At 42.8% G+C, this 23377-nt stretch overlaps 1 protein-coding gene across 1 annotated transcript in view; it reads right to left on the bottom strand.

Moving 5' to 3' along the window:
• Window positions 1–1724: 1724 nt before the first annotated feature.
• LOC126484861 (ureidoglycolate dehydrogenase (NAD(+))-like) overlaps window positions 1725–23377 on the bottom strand; it is a 99014-nt gene continuing 77361 nt past the window's right edge. The window contains exons 7-8 of the mRNA XM_050108456.1: window positions 14063–14349; window positions 1725–1775 (exon numbers count right to left, since the gene is read on the bottom strand). Coding sequence (XP_049964413.1) covers window positions 1725–1775; window positions 14063–14349 — 338 coding nt within the window. The remainder of the gene's footprint in view (window positions 1776–14062; window positions 14350–23377) is intronic.

Here is a 23377-nt window from a genome sequence, read left to right as displayed (position 1 = left end):
ATTTAAACTGTTCTGTGACATTAATGAACAAACACAGTTTTTGCTTAGTTTTAATTTTGGGAAGTTACATTCATCCATGGAGTTTGTAATTAGCTGACTTCTATATACTTGCAATGCTGTCATTCATTCAGGAAAGCTGATTATGCAATACTACCAAGAATCAGTTTATACGATTTCTTGACAGGTACATTTTTATCTTTTCCATCATCCTCTAAATGTAAGATAAAGTACTTGAAATGCACCACCTTGTCTATGAACTCAGGCTCAATGTCCTTGGAGTAATGTTTCATAAACTTCGTACAAGCTTCTCTAATTTCACGATTGGAGTTTGTCGAGGAATCTGTTGAAAATCCAAACAGAGAATAATTTCCTAGTAAGCCTCTGGTCACTGCGACGATTCTGTACACAGCATATCTAGTTCAGGCAAACGAGTTTCAGTTTTTAACTTCTCATTTACTCTGTGCACAACATCTCCTGCAGATTCATCATAATGCCTTTTCCTTCTTCGCACATGCTCATTCTCATCACTGTATTGGGTGTCTGTTTTCTCCTTTGGCTTCCTCTCATAATCGTCAAATAATTCTTAATGTGAATGTAAAAAATCTAAAAATTATTTTAGAAGATCGACTGCCAGACTTTATTTAAAATTCCACTCTAAGAAGCTTTCTCAGCTTTACTAGATATAATCTTCTGAATTGGACTTTCAGAAAGGAGTGACATGGTATGAGGGTTACTCAGAAAGTAAGGAACGATCTGTCACGAAATGGAAAATACAGTGAAAATCTGATGAAGCTTTGCACAGATGTGTTGGGAACTGTGTCTAGTACGCCCGTCGGTCGCCTCGTGTCGCTCTTTTCAGTTCTGAGCTCACAGTGAGAACGTAAAGATGGCTAGAAATTAGCGTCTCCCGCCAAGTATGAGAGCCTGGCGAAAGATTTCTCCTGAAGCTATGCAATTCACATGACGTAATTGTCATGCGGTTCATTCTACACGACAATTCTCGGCCGCACACTGCAGGTGTAATGAAGATGCTCTTGCAGCGTTTTCGATGGGAAGTGCTTGATCACCCTCATAAATGGCTATCCGTGAGGTTCATCTCTGCTCGAATGAACCGCTGGCTATGAAGACAATATTCTGACACAGACAACGAGCTGCAGTCCAGAGCAGAAAATTGTCGAAAAGCACTAGCGGCTGTCTTCTATAAAGAGAGAATTGAAAAGTTGCTACAACGCTACGACAGATATATAAGTCTGAGCGGCAACTGTGTAGAGGAGTAGCTGGAAGGTGTAGCCAACTCTTGCAAATAAAATAGTTTTCATTCTCACTATGGTGTCCATTTCGCGACCTATCGTTCCTTACCTTCCGAATAGCCCTCGCATATGAACTTCAGCGAGCTTTGTTTATAGTCGATAGAAATTACGAAGAGAAATATACAATATACTGTTTAGTCTCTGCACGCATAGAATTGCTGTCGTCGCTCTATAATAACGCATAAATTCCCAGGACGGGAAGGAGAGTTCCATTTCCGAAAAGACATCCATGTGCGAAACGCACTATCCTTGCGAAAGTGCCAAAAGCGTATGCAAAGTTAACAGAAAAACACTATGCAGACGTAGTTTTATTGGATATCCAACAAATGGTAGACATGCTTTCTTGAAATACGTTCTTATAAGCAAACACAGACGATGTACAGTACCTGAAGAACTCATCCAAGCACTCTTATATCACTTATTTGGCTGCATTGGCTTGATCTTACTGCGTTTCGCAATGTCTTCCTGAAAGAAAGAAAATACATAGAAGAGACAAATTGCTTCATAGGCCTACAGTTCAAAAATACGTGCACAAGTGCAGTGAACAGCTTACCAGTGATTTATTTATTTTTTAAGTAAAGTATCACATTCAAAAAATTGCTTTTTCAAAGGTTATGCATAACTATTCTATGAGTATGAAAATCCAACTAGATAAACTAGAGTAGAGTCATATAGATTTAAGCAACGATTTTTACTAACACTGAAGTCATCTTGACTTTATAGGCCTGAACTAATCGTAGAAAAACGATTTTTTTTAGCCGAACACAGCCAGTATTGCATAAATTTTTGTCTATTTGTAGGAAGCGCCTTAAAGGGAGCTCTGCTCGCTTTATGGCGGCTTTGATGCGAAGCATTAACAAATCCGAACATAGAAATTATGTGATGATTTCTTTCGTAAAAAGGAAGAACATACCTATTCAAGAATAGCAACGAGGGCAATCAAATTTGTATCTTAATGTCGTAAAATTACATTATAACTTGTAACTTGTTAGGAGACCAAATGAAGATAGTAGCTGCTGTGGGACTTCTCTTGGACGCGAATACACGTCAGAACGGGCAAAATCCAAACAGTGCTCTAGAATACCTGTTTTGTGTTAACCTCATTTCATTTCATTCTTCATAAGGCTCGATTAAAAATAGGGATTACTAAGTAATCAACGTAATTTTTTCTTTGTTTTTGTTGTGAAAAGTTAACCGAGTTTAACCAGTGATCATGTATGTAACATAGGGTGTCCCTTCGTTCCGTTTTTCCCGGGACAGTCCCGTTTTTTACCAAAATGTCCCGCTGTCCCGAAAGTTTTTTGGGGGACGCTCAAATGTCCCGGTTTTTATGATTCCGCTTGGCTAGAGTGTTTTACGCTACTGGTTGTTTGACTTGCTATTAACTGCGCAATTATTTACGCTAGGAAGCGTGTGATGACTTTCAGCATACCCCAAACATGTACCGAACTGTCAAAAATCGCAAGTAATTTGAAACGCACTATAGGTTACGAGTAACAACGAAGATTCTTCTCTTCTAAATCGATTCACTGAATCCGTTCTTTCGGTCCAGAGATGCTCTACACCACTGATGCTTACTCTCTGGCTTTCGTCAGCACACTATTAGTGTTTGCACTGTGCAGTCACCGTTCCATTATGCCAAAACAAAAGTGTAATTTCAACAGCAATATAAAAAGCGAGTTTCCTTTTATCACTGTTAGTGGAGAAACTGTAGAATGTATGTTGTGCAGATCAAAATTTGCTATTGGTCATGGTGGAAGGTCTGCCCACGGAGAAAATAAAAATGGCGAAGGGAAGATTAATCAAATTGTTGAATCTGTCTCTGGCGTATAGAAAATTATTGATGTTGAGAATACAAATACAGTTGAAAAGCGTAAGGTATGTAATTTTCATGAAGACTTCGATACAAAATGCACTGAAGAAATGATGATAAAGATAGTGATGATGGGAAAGTTACTGAGAATGGACATATTTTTTATGCTTTGAAAATGGATTGAAAATAGCTTTGACCGCAATAAAATATTTACTGGCTATAGTAACAGATGTAATCGGTTTCGGTCAGAATGTGACCATCTTCAGAGCTTTTATACCATGATGATAGGTGGGTCGGTGAACGGGCCCGGTGTCATGGCTTCATTGCTTCATTGTTTAGGAGTTGGCGTTTGTGGAGTCACAGCACCTGTTCCATTCACTGTCACCTCCTACCACAATGGTATAAATGGTCTTAAGATGGTCACATTCTGACCGAAACCGGTTGCCATTGTAAATAAACATTTTATTGAGGTTATGGCTGTTTTCAATCCATTCTAAAGTATTTTTGCTAGAGTGATGATTTTTCGATGAGGAAAGTTCTCAAAAATTACATATTTTTGATACATCTAACTTCGACTCTTCTTGATCCAGTAAGAGCGCTGTGATTATTGAGAAGAGTAGTGGAGTATATCAAAACATGGAAGGACCTTTTGAATACATAGAAAGATCACTTGAACACATCGTTGTCTAACTTTGGTACGGTTTTACTCACGTTTCAACGAGACTAAATGTCTAAGGAAATGGATCATCAACATAGAAACTAGTGTTTTTGCTGCTGGGTTTTTGTCCCTGAAGGCGAACCAACGAAAATAAATTTATTTCTGGCTCCTGACAACGGCAGAAATTGAATCCAAAGATATCAAATCATAAATCATCGCCTGAATGTCTACCAAATTTATAAAAATTGAAAACACTCTTTATGGAACTTAATAAAACCATTGGCAAAGATAATCAGAACGTTGTTAATGATGTGCCTAGGAAACGGAGAAACATCGCCTTTTAGATGTTACACTGTTTTTAGCCCAACAAACCCTTGCTTTCCGTCACCTCATCATGAAGACGTTTCATGGAAAACGGAGTAAATTTCTTACAATTGGCACAATTGATGGCGAAATATGTTCCAGTATTGGAAGAGCATTGCTTAATACTTGAAGGATCCGATGGTGGGTTGTAGAGAGTGCCCAAAGGGATTCAGAATATGTTTAGTTTTATTCTGGGTGAACATGTAAAGTAAAAAATTATTGCAGATATAACGAACGGTAAATATTACAGAATAATTTTTGACGGTACTCCCGAGGAAAGCAGAACTGACAAAGTGAGTCAAATAATGAAATACGCCTGTACAGAAGAGGACGTTGTGGAAGTTCAAAAATCCTTCTTAGTTTTTATTCATGTCGGGAAAGACTGCAGAGAGTATGTCAAGAGATTTTCAACAGCAACTGGAACAAGATATGCTGGATATTGCGTTGCGCAGGGCTCAAGGTTACGAGGTATCACCAGTATGCATCAGTGCAAAGTGTACATGGAGAAGTACAACCAAAAATTCGAGAAGTCAGTCTAAAGGCTCTGTTCAGTTCCTGTGCTAATCATTCCTTAAATCATAGTGGAGTTCATGCGCTTTCATTATGTTCCCTCTAGCATAACCTGTTTTGTAGAGAAGCTATATTCGTTCTTCTTGCCTTCTACTTACACGAGGGCATGCTGAAAAGTAATGCCTACGAATTTTTTTATTCTGTTCTCAATGTGGCTTGAGATAGTACGTATCATGCATATTACTCTGTCGACTTTCTACTTCACTGATACAAGTTGCAAACCTCTGCCATTATAGGGCTCCGAACATAACTACGTCGGTGCGTGATCAATAGCGTGAGATAATCGAGTTCCTAGCCGCAGAGAACATGCCTCAAATTGAAATACATAGAAAAGTGAAACCTGTCTATGGTGATGACTGCATCGATATACGTAATGTATGATATCTGCAACAATCCGACTCCTAGGGTTCACTGTCATTTTCCATGCAGCCACGACTTGGCCCCATCCGATTTCCATCTGTTTCCAAAACTTAAAGAACACCTCCGAGGACGTCATTTCGATAGTGATGAAGCGGTGCAGACATTCTGCAGTGACGGTATGAACAAACTGGTCTTGTTGGCAGAAATGTGTACGTCGCCAGGGTGACTATATTGAGAAATAAATATATAGACATGAAGAATAAAGGTGTAGAATTTTAATAAAGTTTGTTTTATTTAAACAGCAGGGCCGAGCAGAGCCGAGACAGGCCGGGCCCTGGTCCGCCCACGGCCTGCACACGCTGCAGGAGTGTATAGTGCACGCAAAATGCTGTGGCCTCTACATGCGCAGTCGGCTGGGGAAGCATGGGTGAGATGCAGTGGTGCGGGTGGCTCAGAGCGCTGTAGGGGAAATGCCAAGCGCTAGAGGGGAAGTGCCATTCAGAACTGAAACCTAGCTCACATTTTTTGCGAATATTAACTGAGGCCCCTCGACACCCACACTTGCATGGTACTCAGAGCAGCATGACATTTCATTTAACACCGTGGTCTGTTATTTTTCGATCAGCACAACTGTCTGAAGTTCAGCACTGTCGCGACACAAGAGAGGGATGAGAATTTTCGCTATATATTACCCATTGTTGTTGTTGTGGTCTTCAGTCCTGAGACTGGTTTGATGCAGCTCTCCATGCTAATCTGTCCTGTGCAAGCTCCTTCATCTCCCAGTACCTACTGCACCCTACATCCTTTTGAATCTGCTTAGTGTATTCATCTCTTGGTCTCCCCCTACGATTTTTACCCTCCACGCTGCCCTCCAATCCTAAATTTGTGATCCCTTGATGCCTTAGGACATGTCCTACCAACCGATCCCTTCTTCTAGTCAAGTTGTGCCACAAACTTCTCTTCTCCCCAATCCCATTCAATACCTCCTCATTAGTTATGTGATCTACTCATCTAATCTTCAGCATTCTTCTGTAGCACCACACTTCGAAAGCTTCTATTCTCTTCTTGTCTAAACTATTTATCGTCCATGTTTCACTTCCATACATGGCTACACTCCATACAAATACTTTCAGAAACGACTTCCTGACACTTAAATGTATACTCGATGTTAACAAATTTCTCTTCTTCAGAAACGCTTTCCTTGCCATTGCCAGTCTACATTTTATATCCTCTCTACTTCGACCATCATCAGTTATTTTGCTCCCCAAATAGCAAAACTCCTTTACTACTTTAAATGTCTCATTTCCAAATCTAATTCCATCAGCATCACCCGACTTAATTCGACTACATTCCATTATCCTCGTTTTGCTTTTGTTGATGTTCATCTTATATCCTCCTTTCAAGACACTGTCCATTTCATTCAGCTGCTCTTCCAAGTCCTTTGCTGTCTCTGACAGAATTACAATGTCATCGGCGAACCTCAAAGTTTTTATTTCTTCTCCATGGTCTTTAATAACTACTCCGAATTTTTCTTTTGTTTCCTTTACTGCTTGCTCAATATACAGATTGAATAACATCGAGGATAGGCTACAACCCAGCGTCACTCCCTTCCCAACCACTGCTTCCCTTTCATGCCCCTCGACTCTTATAACAGCCATCTGGTTTCTGTACAAATTGTAAACAGCCTTTCGCTCCCTGTATTTTACCCCTGCCACCTTTAGAATTTGAAAGAGAGTATTCCAGTCAACATTGTTAAAAGCTTTCTCTAAGTCTACAAATGCTAGAAATGCAGGTTTGCCTTTCCTTAATCTTTCTTCTAAGATAAGTTTTAGGGTCAGTATTGCCTCACGTGTTCCAATATCTCTATGGAATCCAAACTGATCTTCCCCGAGGTCGGCTTCTACCAGTTTTTTCATTCGTCTGTAAAGAATTCGTGTTAGTATTTTGCAGCTGTCACGTATTAAACTGATAGTTTGGTAATTTTCACATCTGTCAACACCTGCTTTCTTTGGGATTGGAATTATTATATTCTTCTTGAAGTCTGAGGGTACTTCGCCTGTCTCATACATCTTGCTCACCAGGTGGTAGAGTTTTGTCAGGACTGGCCAAGGCTGTCAGTAGTTCTAATGGAATGCTGTCTACACCCGGGGCCTTGTTTCGACTCAGATCTTTCAGTGCTCTGTCAAATTCTTCATGCAGTATCGTATCTCCCATTTCATCTTCATCTACATCCTCTTCCATTTCCAATATATTGTGATCAAGTACATCGCCCTTGTATAGACCCTCTACATACTCCTTCCACCTTCCTGCTTACCGCTCTTTGCTTAGAACTGGGTTTCCATCTGAGCTCTTGATATTCATACAAGTGGCTCTCTTTTCCCCAAAGGTCCCTTTAATTTTCCTGTAGGCTGTATCTATCTTACCCCTAGTGAGATAAGCCTCTACATCCTTACATTTGTCCTCCAGTCATGCCTGCTTAGCCATTTTGCACTTCCGGTCGATCACATTTTTGAGACGTTTGTATTCCTTTTTGCCTGCTTCATTTACTGCATTTTTATATTTTCTCCTTTCATCAATTAAATTCAATATTTCTTCTGTTACCCAAGGATTTCTACTAGCCCTCGTCTTTTTACCTACTTGATCCTCTGCTGCCTTCACTACTTCATCCCTCAGAGTTATCCATTCTTCTTCTGCTGTATTTCTTTCCCCCATTCCTGTCAATTGTTCCCTTATGCTGGCCCTGAAACTCTGTACAACCTCTGGTTTAGTCAGTTTATCCAGGTCCCATCTCCTTAAATTCCCACCTTTTTGCAATTTCTTCGGTTTTAATCTACAGTTCATAACCAATAGATTGTGATCAGTCCACATCTGCCCCTGGAAATGTCCTACAATTTAAGACCTGGTTCGTAAATCTCTGTCTTACCATTATATAATCTATCTGATACCTTTTAGTATCTCCAGGATTTTTCCATGTATACAACCTTCTTTTATGATTCTTGAACCAACTGTTAGCTATGATTAAGTTACGCTCTGTGCAAAATTCTAACAGATGGCTTCCTCTTTTATTTCTTACCCCCAATCCATATTCACCTACTACGTTTCCTTCTCTCCCTTTTCCTACTGTCGAATTCCAGCCACCCATGATTATTAAATTTTCTTCTCCCTTCACTACCTGAATAATTTCTTTTATCTCATCATACATTTCTTCAATTTCTTCGTCATCTGCAGAGCTAGTTGGCATATAAACTTGTACTACTGTAGTAGGCATCGGCTTCGTGTCTATCGTGGCCACTATAATACGTTCACTATGCTGTTTGTAGTAGTTTACCCGCACTCCTATTTTCTATTCATTATTAAACCTACTCCCGCATTACCCCTATTTGATTTTGTATTTATAACCCTGTATCCATCTGACCAGAAGTCTTGTTCCTCCTGCCACCGAACTTCACTAATTGCCACTACATCTAACTTTAACCTATCCATTTCCCTTTTTAAATTTTCTAACCTACCTGCCCGATTAAGGGATCTGACATTCCACGCTCCGATCCGTAGAATGCTAGTTTTCTTTCTCCTGATAACGACGTCTTCTTGAGTAGTCCCCGCCCGGAGATCCGAATGGGGGACTATTTTACCTCCGGAATATTTTACCCAAGAGGACGCCATCATCATTTAACCATACAGTAAAGCTGCAAGCCCTCGGGAAAAATTACGGCTGTAGTTTCCCCTTGCTTTCAGCCGTTCGCAGTACCACAACAGAAAGGCCGTTTTGGTTAATGTTACAAGGCCAGATCAGTCAATCATCCAGACTGTTGCCCCTGCAACTACTGAAAAGACTGCTGCCCCTCTTCAGGAACCACACGTTTGTCTGGCCTCTTAACAAATACCCCTCTGTTGTGGTTGCACCTATGGTATGGCTATCTGTATCATTGAGGCATGCAAGCCTCCGCACCAACGGCAAGGTCCTTGGTTCATAAGCAATGGATATTGTATATCTGCTATGAAACGACTTGACAGTAACATGTAGAGAGAATTTAAAGGTTTAGTTGACAAAAGCAAAAAATTACGAGGATGACAGAAGAGATTCATTGTTCTGTACCTCAAGAAGCACTTTGTGCTAAATTTGCAGGCATGGAGCACTTGAAGAAATTGGTGGTACGAGTATTTCTGGAGTCGCACGCATTGTTCCACCAGCAGTTGGAACAACTTTCAATGGAACTGAGTGAAGAGTAAGGAGAAAAAAATGGCTCTGAGCACTATGGGACTTAACTGCTGAGGTCATCAGTCCCCTAGAACTTAGAACTACTTGAACCTAACTAACCTAAGGACAGCACACACATCCATGCCCGAGGCAGGATTCGAACCTGCGACCATAGCGGTCGCGCGGTTCCAGACTGTAGCGCCTAGAACCGCTCGGCCACACCGGCCGGCAGTAAGGAGACATTGTATATTATTGCAAAGTATGCTGCTTAAGTCAAAGGTCAACCTGGATTGATTTTTTTATTTAAAACTTGCAATTGTTTGAGTTATGAAGGAAAAAGCAGTGAAGGAACGAGAATTAGAACATCCAGAATGGATTGAAAGACCTTACCTTTTAAGTTGATTTGACTGCACACTGCCCACAGTAAGACATTGAAAACTGAAAAACAACTTATTCCTGATTTCTTGGGGATGCACTGAAAAAGGAAATCGCGTTGTAGAAGGGACACATTCTGACAAACACAATCCACTTCCCTTAGCTCAATGGCGTCAGACAAAAGTGAGATTTGAAGAATTCATTGTGGCCTTGAAACAGTATCGCAAGTTATAAGGACTGTTTGGTAAACATTTTGAGAAGACTGCCAGTCTTATATCTGTTTACGAGACTGTTTGCCATTTCAATTGCAAGTGCCCCTGTGCATGTTTAGATGTAACTGATTGATCTTCAAGATAATTCCCATTTTAAATAGAAATCCCTTTAAAACTGATGATGATGTCGTGTGACGAGGGCCTCCCGCCGGGTAGACCGCTCGCCTGGTGCAAGTCTTTCGATTTGACGCCACTTCGGTGACTTGCGCGTCGATGGGGATGAAATGATGATGATTAGGACAACACAACACCCAGTCCCTGAGCGGAGAAAATCTTAGACCCAGCCGGGAATCCAACCCGGGCCCTTAGGATTGACAGTCTGTCGCGCTGACCACATGTCTAAGACATGCACATTGCTTTCCTCAGGTAGAGTTTCCACCTCTCTGTAAAGAGGTTGAAAAGTAGTACAATATTTAGAGCTACATGTGTGTGGAAAAGACGTCTTTTTCGATTATGAAACTAAACAAGGCACGATTAGGCAGCAACCGGAATCTGAAAATATGTGAAATTGTCTGCATCTGACCATATGCCGACAGTTCGAACCGGATAGAAAATTTATTACGTATTCAGCATGCCAAAAACAATTAAATTTGTTTTTGGTTCTGTGCCATTGAGAAATGTGGGCCGCGCAGGATTAGCAGAGCGGTCTAGGGCGCTGCAATCATGGACTGTGCGGCTGATCCCGCTGGAGGTTCGAGTCCTCCCTTTGGCATGTGTGTGTGTGTTTGTCCTTAGGATAATTTAGGTTAAGTAGTGTGTAAGCTTAGGGACTGATGACCTTAGCAGTTAAGTCCCATAAGATTTCACACACATTTGAACATTTTTTTTTTTTTTTTTTTGAGAAATGTGGAATATAAAACCAGGTTGTACAAACTGCGACTGCCTTGCAATTTAAATGTGAAGCGGTCACGGTACTACCCTCGTTACCTTCCCTGCACTCCAACATGGTGGTGTGGTGGTGGGGGAAATGTGCCAGCCAGGCTGAGCGCTATGGCACTCATGCCAAGGCACGGCCCACAAGCCGAATTCTTGGTCGCCTAGCATTTTATGGTACCCGCTTGTGGCAGCCAGCACTTGAGTCCTTCAGAATAAATGTGGTTGTCTCCTGGCTGCAAAGTATGCAACAGGTTATCTGTCAATCTCTCCCTTTCTACAATTTCTCTTCTTCTCTCCTCGTCTCTTTCTGACCGTTCTTTTAGTAGTACCCACGTACACCTCCCCACAACTACACGGAATACCATAAACTCCTGCTTTTTACAACAGTTTTCTAGTATCCTTGGCCAGTCTTAGGTGATCTTGTGTCTTGTGAGTGGGTTCGTGGATTACGGCTATGTTCCGCTTTTTCAAGATTTTTCCTATGCAGTCAGTAACGTCCTTAATGAAAACCCGGAAAACTTTCGATTTCACAAGCGCTCGTGCATCGCTATGATTTTTGCGTGGCGGTCTTAACGCTCTCATTCATGAGCAATGCATTGGTGAGTGTTTCAATTCTGCATCAAACAGCTCTGGTTCGCACAAGTTTCTTGCTCTATTCGCCAATGTTTTTATGATGCCTCACTTTGTTGTGGGTGGTGGTTCGAATCCTGGCGTAGGTAATGGTCAGTCTGTGTGTGTTTCGATAAGCTGTATGTCCCAAGCTACAATCTTCTTTTTGAAAACTAGCACATCACAAAAATTTAATCTTCCGCCTGCCTCCTCCTCCATGGTAAACGGAATCTTCTGGTTAATCCCGTTCAGATGCTTGTGAAAACGGCCTAGTTTCTCTGTGCCATGCCTTCACAAAACAAACGTATTATGCGCTTAGTGGAACCAAATATTCGTTTCTTTTTTTATTGTTAAAGCATCAGGCAGCCACAACCGGATACCATGAAAGGCTACACAGAGAGACCTTAGAGATTGTAAAACACCGCAGTAATTTCAGCAGGAAGGAGAAGAGCGTCAAATTGAAAGACATCTGGAATCTAGTGCTGAAGATGATGTGTGCCAGTCTACCGCTGTGGGTTGATAGCAACAGCGGACGACGGCAACTAGAGGCCAATTATGTTCGTGTATTCAAAGCATGTGAGGTCAAGCCACTGCGTGGGAGCAGGCGTAAACGAAATTTTGCTGCATTCAGTAGCAAGCCAGGGTCTGAATCGGACACTCAAAGCAGCTACGATCCCCCGTGAAAATGTCGTCCACAGCAGGGGGCGAAAAGTTAGGTTTAAGTATGAAATCCGTTCGACCACGACATAACACCCGGGAACATTTTATTAATTGTGGCATTTCTGGACGTGAAAGTTTACGTTTTACAAGAAGTACTTCCACCGAGTTTCAGAAGCAGGAGGGAGGTACTGGCGGAAGCAGAGTGGTAACAGCAGCTCGTGAGTTGAGCCTGAAGAGCTCGGTAAGAGCATTGGTCCTGAATGGCAAAGGTTGCGAGTTGGAGTTCCTGTTCGGTACACAGTTTTAAGCTGCCAGGTAACTGCAGTCAGTGGCCACTCCACTGCAGAGAGAAACGTTCATAGTCGGCCGCTGTGGCCGAGCGGTTCTAGGCGCTTCAGTCAGGAACCACGCTGCTGCAAAGGTTGCAGGTTCGAATACTTCCTCGGGCATGCTTGTGTGTGATGTCCTTAGGTTAGTTAGGTTTAAGTACACTACTGGCCATTAAAATTGCTGCACCACGAAAATGACGTGCTACAGACGCGAAAATTAACCGACAAGAAGAAGATGGTTGATATGCAAATGATTAGCTTTTCAGAGCATTCACACAAGATTGGCGCCGGTGGTGACACCTACAACGTGCTGACATGAGGAAAGTTTCCAACCGATTTCTCATACACCAACAGTAGTTGACCGGCGTTGCCTGGTGAAACGTTGTTGTGAGGCCTCGTCTAACGAGGAGAAATGTGTACCATCACGTTTCCGACTTTGATAACGGTCAGATTGTAGCCTATCGCGATTGCGGTTTATCGTATCGCGACATTGTTGCTCGCATTGGTCGAGATCCAATGACTGTTGGCGGATTATGGAATCGGTGGGTTCAGGAGGGTAATACGGAACGCCGTGCTGGATCCCTACGGCCTCGTATCACTAGCAGTCGAGATGACAGGCATCTTATCCGCGTGACGGTAACGGATAGTGCAGCCACGTCTCGATACCCGAGTCAACAGATGGGGACGTTTGCAAGACAACAACCATCTGCACTAACAGTTCGACGACGTTTGCAGCAGCGTGGACTATCAGCTCGGAGACCGTGACTGCGGTTACCCTTGACGCTGCATCACACACAGGAGCGCCTGCGATGGTGTACTCAACGACGAACCTGGGTGCACGAATGGCCAAACCTCATTTTCTCGGATGAATCCAGGTTCTGTTTACAGCATCATGATGGTCGCATCCGTGTGTGTCGACATCGCGGTGAACGCACATTGGAAGCGTGTATTCGTCATTGCTATACTGGCGTATCACCCGGCGTGATGGTATGTGGTGCCATTGGTTACACGTCTAGGTCACGTCTTGCTCGCATTGACGGCACTTTGAACAGATGTGTTATGACCCGTGGCTCTACCCTTCATTTGATCCCTGCGAAACCCTACATTTCAGCAGGGCAATGCAAGACCACATGTTGCAGGTCCTGTACGGGCCTTTTTGGACACAGAAAATGTTGGACTGCTGCCCTGGCCAGCACATTCTCCAGATCTCTCAGCAACTGAAAACGTCTGGTCAGTGGTGGCCGAGCAACTGGCGTCGCCAGTCACTACTCTTGATGAACTGTGGTACAGTGTTGAAGCTGCATGGGCAGCTGTACCTGTGCACGCCATCCAAGCTCTGTTTGATGTCCAGGCTATCAAGGCCGTTAATACGGCCAGAGGTGGTTGCTCTGGGTACTGAATTCTCAGGATCTATGCACCCAAATTGCGTGAAAATGTAATGACGTGTCAGTTCTAGTATAATATATTTGTCCAATGAATACCCGTTTATCATCTGCATTTCTTCTTGGTGCATCAATATTAATGGCCAGTAGTGTAGTTCTAACTCTAGGGGACTGATGACCTCAGATGTTAAATCCCTTAGTGCTTAGAGCCATTTGAACCATTTGAAGAAACATTCATTCTGATGTGGCATTCGTTTACTTTACTAGAGAGTGAGTTGTGCACTTACCATGGCGGCGCGCTGGTGCTTGGCGTAGGCGATGCCGCCGCGGCAGTCGCACTGCTCGGCGGATTTCTTGGAGAAGTCGCCGGGGGCGCGGACGGGGTGCGCAGCGTCGGCCGGTTCCGCGCATCGCAGGGCGCTCAGCAAGACCGACAGCCGCTGGCGGAAGCCTTCGCCGAAGGCGTCCGGGTCCAGCACCAGGAAGCTCATGCCCAGACAAGCGTGCTTTGGCGGGTCCTTGCAGTCTTTACCGGCGCTGCCGTGCACGGGGATGTTTGGGCCCGACTGCGCTCCTACCAACAGCACACGTCATCGTCACAACTACTTGCGACACGCTCACTTCTTACAAAATTGTTTGTTGTACATAGGCCTTTTGATAAAATATCGATATATCGTTATTCTTTCCAAAAACTACCGATAAGCACATGCGATAATATTTCCCAATACAGGGTATTACAAAAAGGTACGGCCAAACTTTCAGGAAACATTCCTTACACACAAACAAAGAAAAGATGTTATGTGGACATGTGTCCGGAAACGCTTAATTTCCATGTTAGAGCTCATTTTAGTATCGTCAGTATCTACTGTACTTCCTCGATTCACCACCAGTTGGCCCAATTGAAGGAAGGTAATGTTGACTTCGGTGCTTGTGTTGACATGCGACTCATTGCTCTACAGTACTAGCATCAAGCACATCAGTACGTAGCATCAACAGGTTATGTTCATCACGAACGTGGTTTTGCAGTCAGTGCAATGTTTACAAATGCGGAGTTGGCAGATGCCCATTTGATGTATGGATTAGCACGGGGCAATAGCCGTGGCGCGGTACGTTTCTATCGAGACAGATTTCCAGAACGAAAGTGTCCCGACAGGCAGACGTTCGAAGCAATTGATCGGCGTCTTAGGGAGCACGGAACATTCCAGCCTATGACTCGCGACTGCGGAGGACCTAGAACGACGAGGGCACCTGCAATGGACGAGGCAATTCTTCGTGCAGTTGACGATAACCCTAATGTCAGCGTCAGAGAAGTTGCTGCTGTACAAGGTAACGTTGACCACGTCACTGTATGGAGAGTGCTACGGGAGAACCAGTTGTTTCCGCACCATGTACAGCGTGTGCAGGCACTATCAGCAGCTGATTGGCGTCCACGGGTACACTTCTGCGAATAGTTCATCCAACAATGTGTCAATCCTCATTTCAGTGCAAATGTTCTCTTTACGGATGAGGCTTCATTCCAAAGTGATCAAATTGTAAATTTTCACAATCAACATGTGTGGGCTGACGAGAATCCGCACGCAATTGTGCAATCACGTCATCAACACAGATTTTCTGTGAGCGTTTGGGCAGGCATTGTTGGTGATGTCTCGATTGGGCCCCATGTTCTTCCACCTACGCTCAATGGAGCACGTTATCATGATTTCATACGGGATACTCTACCTGTGCTGCTAGAACATGTGCCTTTGCAAGTACGACACAACATGTGGTTCATGCACGATGGAGCTCCTGCACATTTCAGTGAAGTGTTTGTACGCTTCTCAACAACAGATTCGGTGACCGATGGATTGGTAGAGGCGGACCAATTCCATGGCCTCCACGCTCTCCTGACCTCAACCCTCTTGACTGATTTATGGGGGCATTTGAAAGCTCTTTTCTACGCAACCCCGGTACGAAATGTAGAGACTCTTCGTGCTCGTATTGTGGACGGCTGTGATACAATACGCCATTCTCCAGGGCTGCATCAGCGCATCAGGGATTCCATGCCATGGAGGGTGGATGCATGTATCCTCGCTAACGGAGGACGTTTTGAACATTTCCTGTAACAAAGTGTTTGAAGTCACGCTGGTACGTTCTGTTGCTGTGTGTTTCCATTCCATGATTAATGTGATTTGAAGAGAAATAATAAAATGAGCTCTAACATGGAAAGTAAGCGTTTCGGGACACATGTCCACATAACATATTTTCTTTCTTTGTGTGTAAAGAATGTTTTCTGAAAGTTTGGCCATACTTTTCTGTAACACCCTGTATATCGATATGACAATGGCAATATCGAGTGCCGAAATTTGTATTTTATATTATATTTTAATTTCGCTGCGTGAAGGAGTCTTTCTGCTTTTTGAGCTTTCAACATGTACAATCTTTGGCTCGTTTCACACTGGTGACGGTCATCAGCGATGGTCACCGACATTCGTTTGAACTGGAGCTTTCACACCGGGACGCTACACTGCCTCACCGAGACACTATGAGGCATTAGTGACTCACTTTCGCCACTTGTGACGAACAAGATCACTGTGTTCGCGGCAGTCACCGCCGGACATGCATTAGTTTGAATTGGAGTGTTTGCACTGGGACACAGATCACAGACCACCGCTGCAGATTTGCCAACAGACGGTAGTCACTTTTGAGACAGAGATGCGAAACATTCGTTCTACATTATGCTGTACACATTGTAGCCATGAGTTTAGATTTGATTAACACGGAAGACTTTATAGGTGAAGTAGAGTGTCATCCTGCTGTATGGGATGTCAAAAGCGATGACTATAACAAGAAAGTGATGTAAACGAATGCTTGGCAAGAAATTATAACGAAGTTTGTGCCTGATTTCAATGAGAAGAGCATGGATCAAAAAACAAAATTGCTAAGTTGTATGTTCTTTTTTCAAATTTAATACCTTATTTTTCGGGCCGTCAAAGAGTAGCGAAATTTAGATGCTACGTCTGTAAAGGCTAGGAGGATAGTAACCTTCAAGCACATTTGCATCCCTCACACCTATTCTTTTGCATTTATCAGTATTAAGTGTACCTTTACGCAGTATTAATGCGACAAGAAGGGCCAAAATGGATGAGCGTGGAAACCATGAACTCACCCCTACAGGGCGAATGAAGAAATCTAAAAAAATACTTCTATTTCAAAATTTTCATAGCAAAATTAAGTGTGCGTCTTATCTGCGTCTTAAGGCGCTCCCCATTATGGTGCGGAAAATACAGTTAAAATATTATTCTCCATCCCTGTGATTTCTTCTTTCACTTCTCTTAGCAGTTCATCAAATGAAGTTTTCGACATTCGAAAATACTGAAAAATGTCTTCTCATCTTGTCTCAGATCGACATAAAGAGTACAAAACAATATTTTCTCCAGCCAATCACGTAGCAGTGGATGTAAGTGTAACGAACGTTTTGTCCTCATTCTCTCTCTCGTCCTCCTCCTGCTTAGAAGTACTAACAAAAGTTCTCCCTCGCTCGAGCCCATTTCTCTGATCAGTTGGCAATACCTGCGGTGTCGGGCACCAGTGATCGAGGAGTGTTCATCACAATTACAGGTGACCGTCGCTGGTGACCGTCACCAGTGTGAAACGGGCCTTTCACTTTGTCAGTGTGGAGCAAGTATGTGTGTCACAAAAGAAGAAATCCGATTGCACTGGGGGGGGGGGGGAGGGGAGGGGGGCGATGGGGGAGGGAGGTGGGGGCGGGGGGGGGGAGGATGAATGGAATAACAAGATTTCCGATGTGAAGATATGGCACACGAGTGGCGTTGAAAAACAGTTTTTAACGCAACTAGTGTGCTATCCCTTGACATCGGCGATCTCCGAAAACAGTTGCTGAAAATGGTGAAAAAAATTTAAATGACAATATTGGTCTTTGCGGTGGACGGAGACGTGTGAGGGGAAATATTGACGCAATCGACGCTCGGCGCAACCAACAGAAACTGGAACTTCACCGCTTAGTTTTGATACTACAACTGCTGGGTCGCTGGCGTTGGCAGAAATTAAAAAAGAGGAAAGTTTGACGTGAAGTGTTCTGAACAGACCGAACGACGGATACCCTCTATTAGACTTGGCCACTGTTTCTATGTTTCGATACAGTGTATCGATACGTGGAACTGTTTCAGTGTTTCGGAACGGCTGTGGTTCACTGTTTCGAAACAGTGGTGTTTCATTCCGCCCCTGTCTCGGATAACCGCACCAGATTCGATCTCGAGCCATACACAGAAACTGTATCGTTGTTCCAAAATAAGGCTGTTTCAGTGCACCTGTGCTTGGAACGGACTAATTGTATCGAAACAGTGATGTTTCATTCCGCTCTGTGTCGTACGAGATTCGGGCTCGGCACAGATACTGAAACACAACATAGAATTTCATGATCAAGAGTGTCGAAATCGTTTTGAAAAGCAATAGCATAAAGCCTAATATATCCGAAAATAAAGCTTCGTGTCTAGCTGACTGTCCTATTACGAAATGGCGTAACATCTGCTTTACAAACATTAACCAAACAATAAAGCAACGCATACTATTCAGATTCAAAATAATAAATATGTGAAAATCATTCGATTAAATTACACTTTTTTATAACATACGCTTCTCTTTTCATGTACAGTAATCATACTAAGAAACGCAAGTAAGCCTACAACATTTTGAATAAAAAAAGGCTCAGAGTGACAGTTATTAGACATATACATAAATTTGATGTAGGTATAATTGCAAGCAATCTGTTTGTCATATCACTGATAGTGTAATGGTGAACGGGAAGGGCTGGGAAGCATGGTGAATTTATAGTAACGCTTCGAAACACCTTGAAAGACAAAATTTTTTTCTGTTATATTTTGTTATTTATTCGAATTATTTGGCGTTCTTTGTGAGTCTATAGCCACTGTGCCTATTATCCACAATGATTCCCTTTGTGTGCATGTAAATTAGGAGGATGGGTATATTACCCATACTAACGGAATGTGGGAATCCCAGTAGCATATCCGTTGTTTCTGCAGTTTGCTCCCACCTCCAGTTCCGTTCGTGGTGGTTGTTCTGTCTTCAGCTATGGCTGTCCTCAGCCAATTGAAAAGTATGAAAGTCACACGACACGAAAGCAGCGCATTTGCTGCAGGAAATACAAAACTGCCAAGACGCCCAAGAGTAGCGCTCTCGCGCCTCATTTGTGTTTATATGGACATACTTATACAGTAGACATTCAAGATGATAAAATGTGTAGGTTTATTAGATTACAAAACACAAACTGTTTCACTGTTTCATAACAGCGTATCGAAACATTACATTGTACTGTTTCATTTGTTTCGAAACAGTTACGTGTTTCAGTTTGCCGAACTCTACCCTCTATTGTACCGCTTACATGCGGTTACCATTGTTAGCAAAGTACAGTAGTTATCGGCAAGCGTGAACGTGCATCGTTTCCCTTTCAGTTCGTGCTCTAAGGTGGATAAGCAGGTAGTTAGCTTGTTGATGTACTGAATTTCTAATAATAAATCAATACTTAAACACACAGATCTAAAATCCGCTGTGTATTTACAGTGTGCAACCGATACTTTTATACGCTGGTACTTCGATGACTTTACTGTCGGTATATCGATATAACGATACGTCTTCGATGTATCGATGGCCGATAATGAAATATTTTTAAATATCGACATATCGAATTGCCGGTATTTTTTAAAATATCAACAGCCCTAGTTGTGCAGGGTTAAAGGTAAGTTCTCTGTGAACGCCTAGAAAATACTAACAATTTTCATAAAGTTTACATGCCTCTGACTAAAAATCTTGCACTCTCAGTAGAACGAAAATTGTAGGACAATAGGAGTGTTTCTTGATGAACACATCGACATAGTGCGTTGGTGCATAAGTTCGTAGCGTTTTTCCTTAAGTTCAATAAACTCAACACATAACTGAGACTTTAGTCGTCAATAATATATCCTCCTCCACTATTTACAACAATCTGCCAACGCTGGGATATCTTTTCGATTCCACCACTGTACAAATAAAGGGTTTTCAGGGGAAGAAGTCGTTGAGCCATGTTCGAAGCGCATTTTCATCCGGAAAGGAAGTTCCTTAAAGGCTGTTCGATAAAGAGCGGAAAATGTGAAAATCTGAATGTGTAAGACCATGTGAATAAGGTATATTCGGAATGACTTCCCAACCAAACTCCTGTACAGTGTTGTTTGTTAGTCTAGCAGAATGTGGACAGCCGTTGTCGTGGAGTACCATCACTTCACGCGGTTCTCCTCGTCTCTGTTCTTGGACTGTGTACCCAAGATGTCTCAACCGTTCACAATAAATGTCAACAGCGATGGTTACGACTCGGGGAAGCAATTCGTAGTACACCACATCTTCACTGTTCGACCACATGCTTAACATTGTCTTTTCTGGTCTTTATGTGAGGAGTTACGCCTTTATTTGGAATCAACCATTCCTTTCTTTTCCTTACATTAAGCCGGCTGCTGTGGCCGAGCGGTTCTAGGCGCTTCAGTCCGGAACTGGGCTGCTGCTACGGTCACAGGTTCGAATCCTCCCTCGGGCATGGATGTGTCTGATGTCTTTAGATTAGTTAGGTTTAAGTAGTAATAAGACTAGGGGACTGATGACCTCAGATGTTAAGTCCCATAGTGCTTGGAGTCGTTTTGAACCTTACATTAACATAAAGTCACCATTTCTTGACACCAGTAAAGACACAGGATAGGAGTGCTCTGTGTTGTTCACGAGCCAATTGATAACGAGCAAGCAGAGGTGGACATATGGTCAGCCGCTGGTCTTTTTAATTTTGGCTTAGAGCTTGCGCTACCCGTGCACCTGATTTGTGAACCTTCATCACTGCATGCTAATGTTGCACGAAGGTGGAATGATCACTTTTCATTGCTTGCCAATTTTCCAGAACACTGACGTGAATCATTGTGGATTAATGCGTTTAAATGATCTTCATCAAACTGTGGAGGTCTTCCTAAGAATGGAGAGTCACTAATGTCAGAACTACCCTCCTTAAACCGAAAAAACCATTTCGTTGCCGGCTCTGTGCAATGGCATTATCCCCTTATATGGTAACGTTTCTGTCTGCCCCCGCTGCTGTCACCAATCTACTGAACGGAGACTGAATAATATTTCTAGTATGTTACGATTTCTCCACTTGGCTGTCCATTTTATAGCGTTCACAGCGCCACTCCAAATGACAAAATAATAATACATATGTAAACTCAAATACTGTTGTAACTGCGACCGGAGCGGGCACGGGGTTGAAGTGACGGAAAGCACGGCGGGGCCCGCGGAGCCGCCCGCGAACAACCCAACAGGAGAAGACGAGAGGGCGGACACAACCAACGAAGGAAAGAACGAACAACAACAACACTGAAACAACGGAGTCACAAGAAAACCTAACAACCACGTCAACTCGTACACAGAGCAAGAAAGTAAATAAGCTGTCTAAGGCAAGGCGATGTGTCCAGAGGTGTATGCAAGATTAGACTGGCTAACTGAGCTTTTTTTTTATTTTTTTTTATTTTCAATTCACCCCGAAGGGGGCGGGCTGGCAGCAGCTTAGTACGCTGCTCTACAGCCTACAGAATTTTGTAAAAACGGAAGAAGAAAAGAAACAAGAAAAACAGGCAATAAAATGGTGACTTAAAGTGTAAAATGGCGGAAAAATGCGGAAAGTTAAAGCAGAAAGCAAAGGGGTTGGCAATGTTAATAAAATACACAGGAATCAGACAAGTAACATAGTAGACGCACAATTAAAAAAAACCATGGCGACAGTCTAGTTTCTGTTCGAAAGACATAAAAATATCACACCCAGCGACAGTATGATGGCCGTTCGCAACACTTCCCAAAAGACACAACATGGAACACTCACTGTAAAACACTCACTGTAAAACACTGCACGAAAATGGCGACACAAAGATAACACTCCCGAGCCAAAAGCAGATGGGGGGGGGGGGGTACCTGGAGGATGGGGAAAAACAAAGAGGTAGGAGAGGAAAAAACGAAAGGGGGGGGGGAACCAATGAGGGAGAGGACTCATAAGGGGGGAGAGGGGCAGGGCAGATGCGAGAGGGAATGAGAAGAGGCAGAGGAGGGAAATGCAAAAGGACTCGGGGGAGAGAGGGGGCAGAGAGAGGGGAGGTGGGGAAAATAGAGGATGGAAGGGGGGGGAGAGCTAGCTGAGGGAGAGGCAGGCGCTTAAATACGCTATCGGGGGCGCCGCTATTGGACGCTGGAACCACGTGTTCCACTGTGGCGCCCTCGTACTAAATGAGGGTCAGGAGGCGCGCGCCGCCACAGCTTACGGCGCGATGGTGCAGAGGCCTCTATGGGTCTTCGACGTCCATGATGACTGGCGGGGATTCAAATTCCGCAGTGCGCGGTACCAGAAATACCAACAGTGAACTACAATTAAAAATGACAATCGATAAAGAAAGCCATAGAAAGAGGAATACCACCCTGAAAAAAAAAAACGCTATGAACTTTTGCACCAGCCTAACATAATAATATTATAATCATATTATTTCTCACTTTGACTTTATTACAATTTTTTGGGAAAATCAGTAAACTACATTCTTATATGGCGGTCCATACTTGAAATCTATGCACTGACTGACTACCTTACTTATGCGCTTGAAAATTTAAGCCACATCAGCAACACGACTATCTACAAAGTAGACTACAATCATATCAGCTGTAAGATTTTATTCTAGAAATATGTATATCTGATAATTGAAATTAACATTACTTTTTTATAATTAATACATGTGTATTTCCATTGCAGTTAATAGTACATTAGTGTCTGTAGTCTACTTTCCTCCAAATAGTACCCTGAAACATGTCAAAAATAGTCAGAGCTCTATCTCAAATAGATTTTTTGGGTTACGCACCTCAGTCGGTAAATACGGAACCCTTTTAGGATCACTTTGTTGGCCATCTGTCTGCCCCCCTGTTAAAAACCCTTTTTCTCATGAACAGATAGACGTAACAAGGCGAAATTTCCGTCGCAAACTAGGATCTACAGTCCCTTGGCGGTGTCAAAAATTGAAGTATCTGAATCAATGCAGTCAAAAGATACGGCAATTTATGAGAAATACTTTGATACTCACAAACTCACCCGTTTAAATCTGTACTGTATTCCCCATAGGCTGAGGATCATGAAATCTGGCAAATGGTAAGGTTTCATAGTACAAATAAATAAAAAATCTGAAAACTTTTATTTTGTAGTTATATAAATTGTTTTTTCTCCGATTGTCTGGCTGCTCATCCGTCTGTTAGGACTTTTTTTTTTATAGCTGATAGAAGTATCAAGTAGAAATTTATTTCAAGTGGTAAGGTCTATGCTCCCTTGGCGGGGTAATAAATATAAGTTTGTAAATTTAAACAAAGGGCATTTATGTCACATATTTTGACACTCCGCAAACTCATTCATCAAAACCTGTGAAGTACTACCCGTTGACCTACACCACTGGCCATTAAAATTGCTACACCACGAAGATTATGTGCTACAGACGCGAAATTTCACCGACAGGAAGAATATGCTGTGATATGCAAATGATTAGCTTTTCAGAGCA

This window comes from Schistocerca serialis, chromosome 6 (assembly GCF_023864345.2).
Source record: "Schistocerca serialis cubense isolate TAMUIC-IGC-003099 chromosome 6, iqSchSeri2.2, whole genome shotgun sequence".
NCBI classification, from domain to species: domain Eukaryota; kingdom Metazoa; phylum Arthropoda; class Insecta; order Orthoptera; family Acrididae; genus Schistocerca; species Schistocerca serialis.
This window is presented reverse-complemented; position numbering and strand designations above follow the sequence as displayed.